This window comes from Stegastes partitus, unplaced genomic scaffold (genome assembly GCF_000690725.1).
Source record: "Stegastes partitus isolate 25-593 unplaced genomic scaffold, Stegastes_partitus-1.0.2 Scaffold299, whole genome shotgun sequence".
NCBI classification, from domain to species: domain Eukaryota; kingdom Metazoa; phylum Chordata; class Actinopteri; family Pomacentridae; genus Stegastes; species Stegastes partitus.
In genome coordinates, this window is record NW_007578030.1 from 600,555 (window position 1) to 614,906 (window position 14,352).

Sequence of the window (14,352 nt, forward strand, 5' to 3'; positions counted from 1 at the left end):
TTTCTTTGGACAGGGCCAGCCTGTGCATTTTTGATTTCTTGTTCTCCCTATAGTCCCACATTATTTTATGTTTCCCTCCCCCCCACACACTAGCCCTTAATTAATAATTTTTTAAGACTTTTGAAGTATATTTCCAATTTTAAAAGCATGTCATTGTCAACTAACTCAAGCAATTCAGTCGCTTTACTGCCTCAGTACTTTTTATTACAATTATGCAGAATTGACAGCGAAGTCCAGCATCTCCAGTTTATTCACACACTCTGATCTATTTCACAGCACAACACCGTCATTGGTTATTCTATATACCGGTGGCTACTTACACGGAGGAGGGGCGGCAAACACAGATCAGCAGCCGTTTTTGTACAGCAGAGATGGTTTCAGTCTATAACATGTCGGTCCATGGAGCACTTATGACAGTAATCACAAAGCTGCGTCTTTATTGCCACACAGGTTACCTTGCATCACAAGCACTTAAATCATTATTGCTTTATGGTTAGAAGCACAGAGATCAATGCTGCACACACACATAACCATGAAGCCAACGATTTAAGCTCAGAGAAGTATCCAATTTTTTTGCTCCGTAGTAATCGTAACCTACAGTATGTGCTGCTTATTGGAGGTCAATAGATAAACAAGTGTGTGCAAAACAAAAATTCAGAGTCACCTTGGAAGAATAGAGTCAGGATCGGGAGTGCTACATTGGATCGATGCGAATATGAGAAATCCACAGGCATATTACAGTAATTACAGTATTCAAAAAATCTCAATGACTTCCGGGAACGTGATATGAAAGGCATTTTTCAAAACTGCATACCATTGGAGAATTGTTGAGAAACTGTCAACAATGCAATGCTACAAATCTTTTCCAAAGAATATTTGCAAATACAAACCAGATTTTCACATTACCAGTCAGTCTGACTTAGGTAGGAGGAATCTTATGCTTTTCAGTATGCCTCCTAACACGCTGACTGGCTTCAATAACCAGCCACAGCTTCATAAATAAAACTCAACAGCTCGACGTTGAACTATTTGTGTTTATGCTCCTGGTCACAACAAAGGCATCTTTTCCCATCTGTTAAAATGTGTCTGTCTCATCACCAGAGACGAGACTCCAGCAGTGACAGCAGAGACACTGGAAGCCCAGATAAACTTCCCTTTATATTTTGTGTTCTCATTTCTGCAGCCATTTTTCTGCGGTCATTTTGCATACACAGAGCCTCCTCCACTCAGTCCGCCGAAGGCCTGCGGAGCAGCGCTGTCCAGAGCTACACAACCATGCAACAACAATCCATGCAGGTTGATATAGTCTAGACTGCTGTCTGCACAGCAGCCTGTGCTCGCGCCTCTTATCCCTGCTCTCATCACCGCTGAGACAATAAGAACAGCTCTCTATGTAATAGCTCTCACTGTGGTTTGTCCCACTGCTCGCTGTACATCGCTGTACTTTCACTAAATGGGGAAACCAGTGACACGCTATTTCACACCTCACACACCTTACTGGGAGGGATGTACAGGATTTTGCTAATTCCTGATGGTTTCATGCTAGATTTGTTTTTGTACTTAGAAAAATATCCATTGAATTGTCAGAGAGGCATTTACATCACAAGATTAAACTTTACACGTTGCACATTTCCATTTTGGACTAAATCAACATGTGCCTATAGATAGTAAAATCAGACAGATGTAACACCATTGTAGTTGCATACTGTTTACAGGTGAGAAAATGATAGCTCGATGATCAGACCTCGACTGATATTGTTTGTTCAAAAGCAAGATAAACAGTGGAAAAAGATGGATGTGCGCTAAAAGGTTCAGGAGCAAGTGGACAGCGAGGTGTCCACCTCTTCTGAGGGGTGTTTGGTTTCTGGGGGGGTGAGGGAAGGATTCAGCAGGTAAACCTGATAAAACCATCGTGCCCACCCCCCCTTCCCCGAGACCAAAGAGGCAGGGGCTGGGGGTCGCATGTGAGGACTGTAACCAAAGAGGTTTCCACTCACATGACCGAGCAGCTCTTGGCCTTCTCCTTCTTAAAGGTGGAGGAGAGCAAGTCTGACTTGCTGGGCAGGTGCAGGAGTCTTTTGGAGAGGCGGCGGGTGGGGCTGGGCTTTGGGAGAGGCTGCAGCTTGTTGATGCAGGCCATTGCTGCGGTGCGGAAAACACTGTGGATGCTTTTCTCCGAGGTGAATGCTGAGCACTCTAGGTAAGCCTCTGCACCCAGCTGCTTGGCCATAGCAGCACCCTGCAATAAAATGAGTGATTAAGGCCGCTGTTCATAAAATCCTTCACAAAATTTCACTTTTTTAAACAATTTTTTTTTCTCATGTAGACTGGAGCCTATGAGGGGCTGCAAGCTCATAAAGAGGCTGTGAAATGAAATGAGGCAGCATGTCTCATTGACTCTTCAAGGTTACAAATTATGTGCTTGACTCTAATTCCCCACATTTGGATATACTTGAGAATGTCAGTGACATGTACAGTATAATTTTTTACACGGAGTGCAGCCCATAAAAATAAGCAACAAAATGATTTCTAAGAAGAAAAACTGTAGCTATTTTACCCATTTCATTATATTCGAAAATCACATTTTTTTACTATTTCTAATTCAAAACTGACTGTATTTCTGGAAAACAACATGCATTTCTTTAGTCTCACCTGCTCATAGGTGATGGGAGTCTGTTTCTGATTGGACAGCTCCATCAGTGTGCAGACATCTGTGCGGAGGTCGGTCTTGCAGCCAACAAGCAGGATACGTGTACTCGGACAGAAGTCCAGGATTTCAGTTTTCCACTGTTGAAGACAAGTAAATATATATATATATATGTAAGTAGGTATACAGTATATTGTCCAGTGCTAATCGGCGCACGTCCATGTAAGGAATCCAACTGGATTAAAGAAAACTGTAAAAGTCATTACCTTCTTCAGACTGCTGTCCACAGTGTCGGGGCGGCTGATGTCAAAACACAGCAAAACTGCATCTGAGTCACTGTAGCACAGAGGCCTCACGTTGTCATAGTACGGAGAACCTTACAGGAAAGAGAAGAGAACATCGTTATTGTGGATTTAAAAAAAAAAACAAAAAAAAACAAGACAAACTTTGAATATGTACACAGACATCTTTGGTTTCAAACACTTCCATGTGCTGTCACACTTCTCCCAGAAGGTTTACAGGTTTTTCTTAGAACAAGGTTTTAATATGTTGGGGTTATTCAGGGAAATGTTCTGTGAATTGAGCTGATTTGTGTGACAGAAGAGGTCTCTTGCATAGCCACTGTTGTGAAACATCAGCAAAGGTCCTTAATATTTTCCTCGTATTCAGTGTGAAATGGAAACACACTTGTAATTTTTTAAAGTTAAAGGGGTTTTTAAAGGGTTTTGGGGTAAATATTCTACTTTTGAAACGTGTATTTTTTGTACCACATAAGGTTAATTTTCATATAAAAAGACACATTTGTACAAATATGTAAAAGTTCACGTGCTGAGCCAAAAATTAATGAATCAAACGTTGTTTCAGGAATCAATTGCTGTGACAACAGGTAGTTGGTCAAGAAAAGAAAAGTGTGATCGAGCAGCAGAGGCAGATAATACAGCTGCAGGGATTATGTGGAATTGGCATCACTTCCTCCTGCTGAGCTTCACTTTGCTGTTCCTGAAACTGCTATTTTCCCTGCTCCTACATCCTTTGCTGGCATTTCAGAGGCAGGGAAGATGACAATCGAGCACTAAATCCTCATTGATCTTCTCTTGCAGTAGATTACGCAAGTGGAACGGTAGGGCTCGGGGCAGGCAGACGTTCCCACTCATGCTTAGAATCCTTAAGTAAGCCACCCACCCCCCCAAAAAATCCTCTGCTCGCCGAGCAATACCTCCAGTCCCTCTGTTACCACAGCAACAGCCTTGGAATCCACCGTCGACATCAGGCATTCCTCCCACCTCTCTATGAAGGCTCGCCTTAACTGCCAATCAATCATTTTACACCACAAACTGCCACCCATGTTGGGGACATTCCTCCGCCAGAGTTGGGGACCGCAAACACACCAAAAACACACATTCACACATGCCAACGTCACACCTGATAACACACAGACTCACTATTTAAATTTGGCTTCAGCCAGAGGTGAAGCCAATCTGCTATCAGATGAAACAGAAGAGGGGCCGCTCGGTGGGATTAACATGTTTACTCTAGTCTCTGTGCGAATCCCAAAAGGGATTCAGTGTTCTTCTTATAGCTACAGATAACAAAAGCAGTCTGTGTAATCGCTCATTACACAACCATCCTAATTGATTTACGGCGTAGAAAACAATGCATGAGCGGAAAACATATGAAACGGCACACATAGCATGGACGTGTGCATATAGATCAGTTTCATGAATACTTAATGGTTTTCCACATTATCAAAGGGTAAAACTGAATTTGCCAGCTGCCGGGTGCTGTGAGTAGAATAATGACAAGCTGTGATGAAATTCCTCAGGACTCAATGTCCTGAAGAAAGTAAACATTGCTGTAAAAGAACAAAGGGACACGCTTGTAGTATTAGAACTCTGTTTCTATGCCTTTAGAAATACATTTAAAAAAGAAGCTTTGTTCTCCTCCTAAGTAGAAATTAACTGAAACGTTTTGATTAAAGTAAACGTTTTACTACGAATGTATTTTAACAAAGGAAACCACTGTGAGAATGGTCCTTAATAGCGTTTACTCCCAGGGCTACAGTCATGCAACATGGTGTTTGCTGAGTGTGAAAATTGACACACATTTAAGTCGGTACAATTAGCACCGCTGGGATGAAGAGTCTCTGAGGTATCTCACGGGAGAATCAGAGGCAGGCTGCTCTGGAAATATTCTCAATGTCCTGCAGGAGGTTATCACACCGCCAGCACCCAGGGTGTGATTCTGCATTAAATGCTCACTGATAGAAATGCAGCAATCAATACAAAGCTGCACCGGCCTCCAAGAGTCTTTGCAATTAGAGCTCACAAATTGGTCAACCTGCCAAGATGGAAGGGAGATAAATTGATTTTATCTTCTGTTTTGGACAATAGATGCATATATTTATCTCATATTCTCATAAAAAAAAATATATCAGTGTGTAAATATTAGTATTTGAAATGCCTCAGTGTACTATTTGGGTACAGTAGCAGCCTTGGCAGCAGTTTCCCGACACTCTAGGACCCAGTTTCTAATCTTGGAAGAGAAAACAGTTTCTATTGTTGTAAGGAAAACCGGAAGACAGAGAGAAGCAGGAGTGTACCCCACTGAGGCATATCACAAAGAGCCCTCCTATGCTATTAATCCTTCACCCCCTGCAGTCTGATATCACAGGGTACCAGTTTTCTCACTCTCCACTCTCTTCCCAGAGAATGGTTTGGTTGGACAGATCGATGCCCATGCAGCGCTCAAGCCTGGTCCAAATGCTTCCTTCCCCTTCTCTTTCTGATGCCTTTACAACAGATGGGGAGTTTCTGAGGCATGAAACACGGAGAACGAGGCTGCCTAACTGGGAAACGGCAGGAAGAGAAAAGAGCATAACCAGATTCTTGCGGCTGAGCTCAACTTCATCCGTCTTGATGGTGCGGTGCCCAGAGCTGAGTGTCGACTTGGAAATTGGGCCAGAGTGGAAGTAGGCTTCCCAGGCTGAGACGGCGGGCCTTGTGTCGGAGCGTACAGGTGGGGGAGGGGAGGCTGTTTTTGTGTGTGTGCGTGTGCATGAGTGAGCGTGCGAGCGGTATTTCTGTGCATGTGTGCTAAATCAAGTAAGTGACATAGCCCATTTTCATCATTAGCACTCCTCCTCTCACAATGAGAATGCAGGGGTCAGACAGATTAATGATCCAGTGATGGGATGACTCACAGATTTGGGGATGAGAGCAGCCCTGCCTCTCCACCCACACTCAGCCGACTGGGAGATGTGCCGCTGCTGCAGCTGATAACTATGGACTTCACATCCCAGGCCCGCCACGCCAAAAAAACACTAAACTAACCAACTCCCCCGTCTGAAAAAACCCCCCAAAACAAAACACACACATTGCATTGCGTCACACAGTTGTTCCCTCGTTTCACATCAGCCAGCCACAATCAGTGCTGAAGCTCCCTGCAGGGAGAGAGAGAGAGAGAGAGAGAGTGCTGCTTTGTTCCTGAGCATCCACACATCTGAACTGTTAACAAGCTTTACTTTGACGCTGTCAAAGCTGATGACACTCTAGATTTTGAAGATGAGTCAAACAGCAGAATTTTAAAAGAGATTAAGCTTGATGTGCCTTGACTGCTATTCTGGTCCTGGTAGTAACATTTCGATCCCTCCCCAGGTCATAGTTAGAGGTAAATTAAGTTAAAATGTGACTTCTTGTATAGAAATTTTTTTTCCCAGCTACTTTATTTAAATAATTAATACATTTAAATGCCTCAGATTAATTATAAAAAACCCTCTGCTGGCATTGATTTAACCCCTATCAAGTTATCTCTGTGTACCAAAGTTGCACATTTAGCATTGCTTTGAATGAAAACAATCCCTTCTTACCGTTTGAATGATTTCAACGTAACTCTGTTCATCTCTCTCCAGCCACCCCGAGCTTGAGCACACCAGCTTACCCTTGACTCTCCACAAAGACGGTAATGCTACACCACACCACGCAATGGTAAGTTGTTAATACTAATAGTGATTCAGCCATAAACATTCAAACTAAATCTCAAGAACAATGATGCAGAAAGTTGACGTGATTGGTTCCTTAACTTTGTAAATCTAAAAACATGTTTTTGGCACATGTACTGCAGATTTAAGGTGGACAGCTCAGCCATGGTGTCAAATGATTATTTCAATTATGATGTCTCTATCAGCATTTAAAAAAAAAAAAAAAAAAACACCATTTGGATAAGGTTAAAAAAAAAATTCTTTTTTTTTTTAAACCAGAGGGGGTTTTTACCTGCTGCTAAAACAATTTCTCAATTAAGTGAGCAGTCAATCAATAAGAAGTTAAATACTTTTTGACAATCAGTTTAAGTCATTCATTGGTTCTAGTTGCTCAAGTGTGAGGATTTGCTGGTTTTCTCTGTGTATTATCTTGTGGTTGTTGAGCCACATGAGAACCACAAAAAATAAAACAATAATTGATTGATATATTGATCATAAAAATAATCACCAGTTGTAGCCTTTACACATACTGATCCGTAAAAAATCATTAAAATGACTCCAAGCTGCATGAGTCTATTAACAATGGTTCTCTTTAACAGTTACACAGATTGTTTCACCAGTTAAAATGGATTTTGGGTTAATTCCAAATCGATCTTATTTATACTTTTTCCTAAAATAAATGACTATATGCTCAGCGTTCTCATAAACTCAAAGGCTTTATCAGCAAGATCACTGAACCTGAAATAAATTACTTACTATCACCATAACGAGATCCATTATTCACTATTCAGGAGCTACAGCCGCTGAATGGTGTTCGCCTTCTCCCCTCTTTCTCTCTCTCCCCCCCCCCGCACCTCATGTCCGATCAGATCAGGCTGATTAAAACCGGTGGATTGATTTTCGTCTGTAAATCCATGGCGGAGCTGGGAGAAGGAGCTGGCTGCCATGTGGAGCCGGTGATGAGGTCAGTCCAATCAATGAAGGGGAGCCGGGATAATGAGTGGAGCTGTGGGGCCACGGCGGCACAGCTCCACACAATTAGAGCAAATTACAGTAAAGACGAGAAAACCGTACGGTGCGAGCAACAAATAGTCATGGAGACCGTCATCCATCACCAGGAAGCCTGACAGGAGAGACATCTGATAGAAGAGTCATCTGAGAGGGGAAAGGGGGTCGCACAGGTTCTCCTCTCATTGGAACGAGAGTCTTTAAATCAGACCTGTTGCAAACAACAAGAGGTCCGTCACCATGAACAGCATTAACTTTAGTGGCCAGATTGCTCTACAGGCGACTGGATTTTGCATCAGACTTTGCAGAATGTGCATGTTATTGGTGACATATGCAAATTAGCCACAAAACAATTGGTACAGTTTTAGTTTGAGTTTCCATTGAACGACAAAAGGGGTCAACAGATGGAAGAAGAGAGTTTAACCCTATTCAGGACTTCTGGGGTCTTTTGGACCCCAGGCCATTTGGTTTAGGTGACAGGAATTGTTTTTGTTTTATTTTAAATATAAAAAGAGGGACATTTGTCATCCATTTGGAACCAAAAATACGTCAGTTTATCAGGAAATTTATTTCACATGGTATAAAAGTCTATAATGAATGTCAACAAATATTTTGGACATATTCCTTCTTGGGGTCCAATGAACCCTGAAACACCTTCTATGTATGGCAACATGAAAGTCCTGAATAGGGTTTTTTTTTTAAAAAAGGTTGAGGGCCAGGAGGAAAATGGAAACGGGAAAACAGAAGAGGATGTAGAAGTGAAGGATGAGAAAGAAAGAAAGAAAGAAAGAAAGAAAGAAAGAAAGAAAGAAAGAAAGAAAGAAAGAAAGAAAGAAAGAAGGGTCAGTCAGAAGGGGTGGCCCAGTGGTCCTATTCAGAGTCTTAATCCCCTGCATCATGCTGTTTGAGTGGGTGACCCGTGGCAGCATATGGAGGAGAATGCAGGTCACCAGAGTTTCTGAGCTCCCTTCTATCTGTCTGCTCCAAAAAAACCTTCCTGCTCAACAGGATGTCGCTCTGTGTGCCCATCATCCCTCGGCACCAGGCCCACTCCTGCTGGCCAGACCAAAGGTCCACAGTCTGGGATTAAAAAACAGGATTTGGTCTGGGGAGGGAATTACACTCACTTTTTTTTCCCCTCCCCTCTCGTTTCCGCTCCGTGATAACGTGAGGAAAAAAATATGAGAGCACACTAAATACAGCATCGTCTCATACAAGTGGGTCCGTTACATAAAGGATTTGTTGTACACGGACAGACAACGTGCTCAGCCACGGTGACCTAGTGAGGCTGCAGATACATCCAGCGTGGACGGAGGAGAGGAATGTGGGCAGGAGAGAGAAACCATTGTGCAGCGAGCATGAGGGGAATCAAACAGGTGCTGCAGACTCGTGTTTCGCAGTATTCAGGTCAACACGTTAAACAGCAGATCTCCCGGGAGATCTGCAATGACACATTGACCCTCTTTTTCACGCTTAGTGTAAATTAACATATGATGCACAAAGTCAGCATTAGGAACAAGTGAAGCGGAATAATCACTGTCTTTCTGCCGAGTTTCCAGCGAAGCACACTTGGCACAAAAATGTACTTGTAGATCTGTCAGCGCTCACACACAGCCACGGGCAGAAAACACATCAGGTGATAGAAGGAGGAACGCAATCAGCCGCAATTTAAAAGATTTGAGCTCAACGCATCCTCTGTGGCTTTGCATCAATATGAATGGATGAAAACAAAGAGCATGAGGCCTGCCCCTGAGCCTTCAGCGACACTTTCAGTTCAATTTTCGCCACGAGAAAGAGGAATCTCCAGGGAGGAACTCAAAGCCCATTTCTCCTCTCAGCTCACACTCATTACATTCACACAGCATCTCCTAATATCCCAGCATCCCTCAGTGCCTGCAGGTCAGGACTGCAGGTCATAGGCCACACAGATAGGGAATTAAAAAAAAATAAAATAAAAAAGGTCAGTTACCTGAAGTGTCCCACAGACTGAGCTCCACTCGCTGCTCCTCCAGCTCCAGACAGGCTGTGTAGTTTTCAAACACCGTGGGCACATAGGTCTGCAATTAGCAACATGGTGCCATTAGTGGGGAGGTGTCAGTCAGTCAGTCAGCCACAGGTAATGGAAGTTATCTGGCTGATTAGTGCAAAACATACACTGGGAAGGTCAATCAAACAGAAGGAACAAACATCACATGCTTTCATTAATTCCTCGAAATAATCAATCGATCACTTGGATGACTGCAGCTGCGGGGAATATTCACCGCAGGCCAGTGTGATAGGAGCACAAATGCGCAGAGGAATGCCTACAGTCTATCTGAACATGCAATGAAAAGCGAATGCAGTTAATATTACTGAAGACAAAATAAACCATGAGGGCGATTTTTTTATTTTTTTTTTATAAAGGGGGGAAAATGCGCATGCAAACTGTCTGCATTTTTTTTTTTTTTTTTTTAAAGGGGGGAAAATGCGCATGCAAACTGTCTGCAACAGACGCACCGTTTTCCTCTCTGCCATTTTCAATCATTTTATGAGAACTTGCCAACAAAAGCAACTTCATGTGCACAGCTCATTTTTTTCCCCTCTCTCTCACACACACCAGCAGCTTTACAGCATACCTCTGGGTAACAATCCTTCGCCAGGACTTGCAACATCGCCGTTTTTCCGCATTGAACGTCTCCCACAAGAACCAGTTTACATCTCACCACCAGCGGCTGCGTATTTCTCCTTTCCTTCATGGCGTTAATGAGGATCCAGCGTTTTTTTTTTTTTCAGAGGAAAGAAAAATTACAAAAAAATACAAAGCACAAATCGTCCCGGTGTGATGGAGCGTCCCGGTGCTTTGCTCTCTGAGGATGCCCGCAGTTGATCTGATTGAATTTGCCACTGCGGCTCTTTATAGAGGAGGGCAGCAGCCAATAGGAGCTCAGCGTTCCACAGGCGTCCTCACATCCCTGATACCGCACTCAGTGATGCTCCGACAGCAAACACAAGTTGTTCTGTCGGGGATCAGGAGACAATGGCAGCACAGGCGTGGATTTATGAGGAGATTCTGTTGAAGAAAATTGCGCAAGATTACAATATTCAATCGGTTTACTCAGTTTATGTTACAGTGATGTTGTTATTATTAGTAGTGCGATAAAGGAGGTTCATTTCAGTTCCTTCTCTAGTCATCATTTGTATTTACTGACAAATGCTTTAAAATTAAATGCAGAATTTAAATATGAGGCTTATAAAATGCAGTAACCAGCAGCCAGCCTCCTGTTTTGTCACCTTCTGCTGACTTGATTGATTGAATTGACTCACTGGCTGGATCAATAGCACACCACTGGGTGAGGACAATGGGACTGATAGACCAATCCAGACTAATTAGTTTACTTTCATTTGCATTTCAATCAAATCAATGTTATCTATCCAAATTCTGCTTCTTTGTTTCTTATTTAGGGCCAAAATTATCCTCTTCCTTCTACAAGTGGACTAAAATTCCCAGAATCAGACTTCATGTACCATTTTATTTTTTATTATCAGTCATTTTGCTTCCCTGCATGTACTGTATAAACACATGACAAATAAAAAGTCTTGAATCTGGGAACAGAACAAATTAACTCTTTATTTATCAGCACTCCTTGATTTCTTCCAAAGTCTAATATTTCTTGCTGGTTACTCTCAACGTCTCTCTAACACGTCTACAGACAGAAGATGAGATTTAAAGCGTGTTTATTAAGCGAATGTTTGCTGATCAAAGGTCTGACCTGGTGCTCGGTGTAATGCCGTCATGTTGACAGGTGGTGGGACGGTGTGAGACCCCCCGATAGGTGACCAGCCACAGGGTCAAACAAGAGGTCTGTTCTCTCACTAAACCCCTGGAGAAACACAAGCACTGACTTTCACACCCTGAAGGTTATTACTGTATGGAAACGGCCTCTCATTGTGAGGAAAAAAAGAGGAATTCAAAGATAAAAGTTCATTAACTGCCTTCTCTTTGCGTCTGTCGGCCTTCTGGTTAATTGACTTACTGTTGCCAATCACAACCCCCCTTTTGCAGTTTTTTGGCCCCGTGGGTCAAAGCAATTTGCCTTTGTTCACAAACAGCCCATATCATTCACTGGGAGCCGCCTGTCTTTTACAGCCCAATATATCACGTTGTCATCATACGCCGCTCTGATCGTGGGGGATGTGGAAATGTTTTATAATGCTGTCGGCATTTCATTTTCATTAACGATAACATTTGACCACACTCACGGTATTTGTCTTCTGTGAAGCGAGCATGTTGTGATGTCCATTCCTCACAAAACTACAACGCAGTTTTATGTTTGGTTAAACTGCATGTAAGTTTTAGAGGTGGATGGACACAAATTTGTTTCCAGTGTAGGTTATTGCATTAATGGTAGTCATGAGGACTATATGTAAAGTTATGTCAAAAAAAAAAAAAATAAAATCAAGTAACCAAAAGAGAAAAAGAAATGCTGGGGTAAGACAGGATGTCAGGGGTGTAAATGGGAAGGTAATGTGCTGCTAATTAGAATAAAATAGAAACCATTTATTGCTCCAAAAAGGAAATTCTGTAGCAAGCAAAGAGTAAAATGACCCCACCACAAATACGAATAAATAAAAAGAAAAGAAAAGAAAAACACACTAAGATACTAAATGCACAATGAAGTGCAAAATATGCTCAGATTTTAAAAAGTGAAAAATGCACTATCAAGTGTCGAATGCTAACAATAAGCAGTAAATGAGAAAATAAAAGTCCTCTAAACAGCAGTGCAACATGTGCAAGGACACAAAACAACTGCAAAAACACGTGTTGCACCAAACTCTGCTGCCACTCGAAACACATTCAATCCAGCAAATAAAGCAGGATTCAGTTGTCTTTCATCACACAGTCTCCTGAATCCTTTGTCGGTGTGTAAACTAGATGGTTTTTCCACCTCCGTTTTGTGCTCTGGGTTACAATGACAACCTGAAAACTGTGTCAAATGCTCACGCGGTAATTACAGCGTGTTGAGAAAAGTGGGCGGAATAATTGCAAGATTTTCAATTGCGGCATTAACGCGTTCTAAACGTTTAATCGCTGATCAGTTGCACAAACATCAATTGGCTGATTGGTAGAATAAATAAGATTTGTTGCACAAAGGAAGACAGAAACAGTTGAGAAGGAAAAAGTTGCAGACTATGAACTCTCCATCACCCTTCTAATTTAACTGCAGTTTATACATGGTGTAACCAGCGCCGAGCTCCTCTGATGGCACAGAGAGAGACAGGTGGCTGTGAATAATCATCAGGCATTAAGTGACACCTTCCAATATGGCTGGTAGTGGAGGATGAGGAGGAGGAGGAGGAGGAGGAGGAGGTAGAGGAGGCTGGGGACGAATCAGGCAAGGCTGACTGCTGGCAGGATGCAGCAGTGACACTTTAAACCGTCACACCTCGATATATTTGGTGACAGTGTCGGTAATTAACATCAACACAATGAGAGAGAGTGACACAGCCTCAGGAAAGCAGACAAAAGCTGAGTCAAGATTGTCAGACGGCAAAGAAATGAAGGGCTGGGACACTTCCTTCTTTCTCTGCCACCGAGTCGACAGCAGATGGTGTTGTAACCCAGGATTTCCAGCGTGATTTTCACGAGATATTCTGAACTATCATGTGAAGAAGCAGTTTACACTCTTCTGCCAGAGTGTCAGGGGAAGAGACAGGAGCGATATTAGGCAAGTGGTTGATGAAACGTAGCAGTGAAAACACGGGACAGATGGTGAACGGTGATCAGGTTTGGACAGAGGTGGTGATAATTTAGCTTTTTGTAGGAAACAGAGCACCAGGCTGAATGTGTGTGAGTGGCATATGGGTACATTTCTGAATGATTTGAACAGATTGACGTCGTGTAGTTCAGTGAAAAGCATGTGTGGGCTGATTAAAGAGATCTGGAAGATGTCTCAGTTGCCCAGATCAAGCACATGCTGGGTTATTATAGCATCTCTTACTCCTTTTCATACTAAACACCTCTCATCTGAGATACAACCGTATTGAGTCAACGCAACATCCCGCTTGTTGTTGTTGTTGCTAAACCACCTGAACACAAGGCGATGAGTGCAAGTTTGTTAAATTCAGTACAGCCTTTACTCCTCTGGGAAGGCTTTCTGCAAGATTTACCTCTTACTTCTATGTTTTTGCTCCCATTCAGCAGCCAGAACTCACACCTCCAATCCAAATTTATCCCAAATTTGTTGCGTGAGGCTAAGGCTTGTGTCAAGATGTTTTATGACAAACAGAAACCTCCTTTATGGACCAGACTTGTGATGTTGGAACACGAGATCCACGAGCTGACGCCACAAAGTTGGAAGTATGCCATTATTTAAAGTGATATCCAACGATCCTTAAATTTGTACACTAATCATCGTCTAAGTGATGGAAGCAAATGGTGATTTTTTTTTTTTTTTTTTAACAGTTTGCTTTTAGAGCAACATGTAGGAAAAGATGTATTACTGCAGTTTTTTTTTTTTTTTGCTTGTATTGCTCAGAACTTTTCATTTTGTTTTCTAACTTGAGGAAATTTCATTTGTGACCTGTTACACAAAGGTTGCAGGCGCTCAATTAGAAATGCGTTAAGAGAAACTATCAAATATGTGTTAGATTTGAAATCCATCCATCCATCATCTATACACCGCTTTGTCCTCACTAGGGTCGCGGGGGAGCTGGAGTCTATCCTAGCCGACTTAGGGCGAAG

At 42.5% G+C, this 14,352-nt stretch overlaps 1 protein-coding gene across 1 annotated transcript; it reads right to left on the bottom strand.

Annotated features, from left to right (window-relative positions):
* Positions 1–1,873: 1,873 nt before the first annotated feature.
* Positions 1,874–10,366, bottom strand: rnd1b (Rho family GTPase 1b). Its single transcript, XM_008283156.1, has 5 exons — positions 10,247–10,366; positions 9,601–9,688; positions 2,914–3,023; positions 2,653–2,787; positions 1,874–2,239 (listed from the first exon to the last, which is right to left on the bottom strand). The coding sequence occupies exons 1-5, from the start codon at positions 10,364–10,366 to the stop codon at positions 1,994–1,996; spliced, it is 699 nt and encodes a 232-aa protein (XP_008281378.1). The 3' UTR covers positions 1,874–1,993.
* Positions 10,367–14,352: the final 3,986 nt, after the last annotated feature.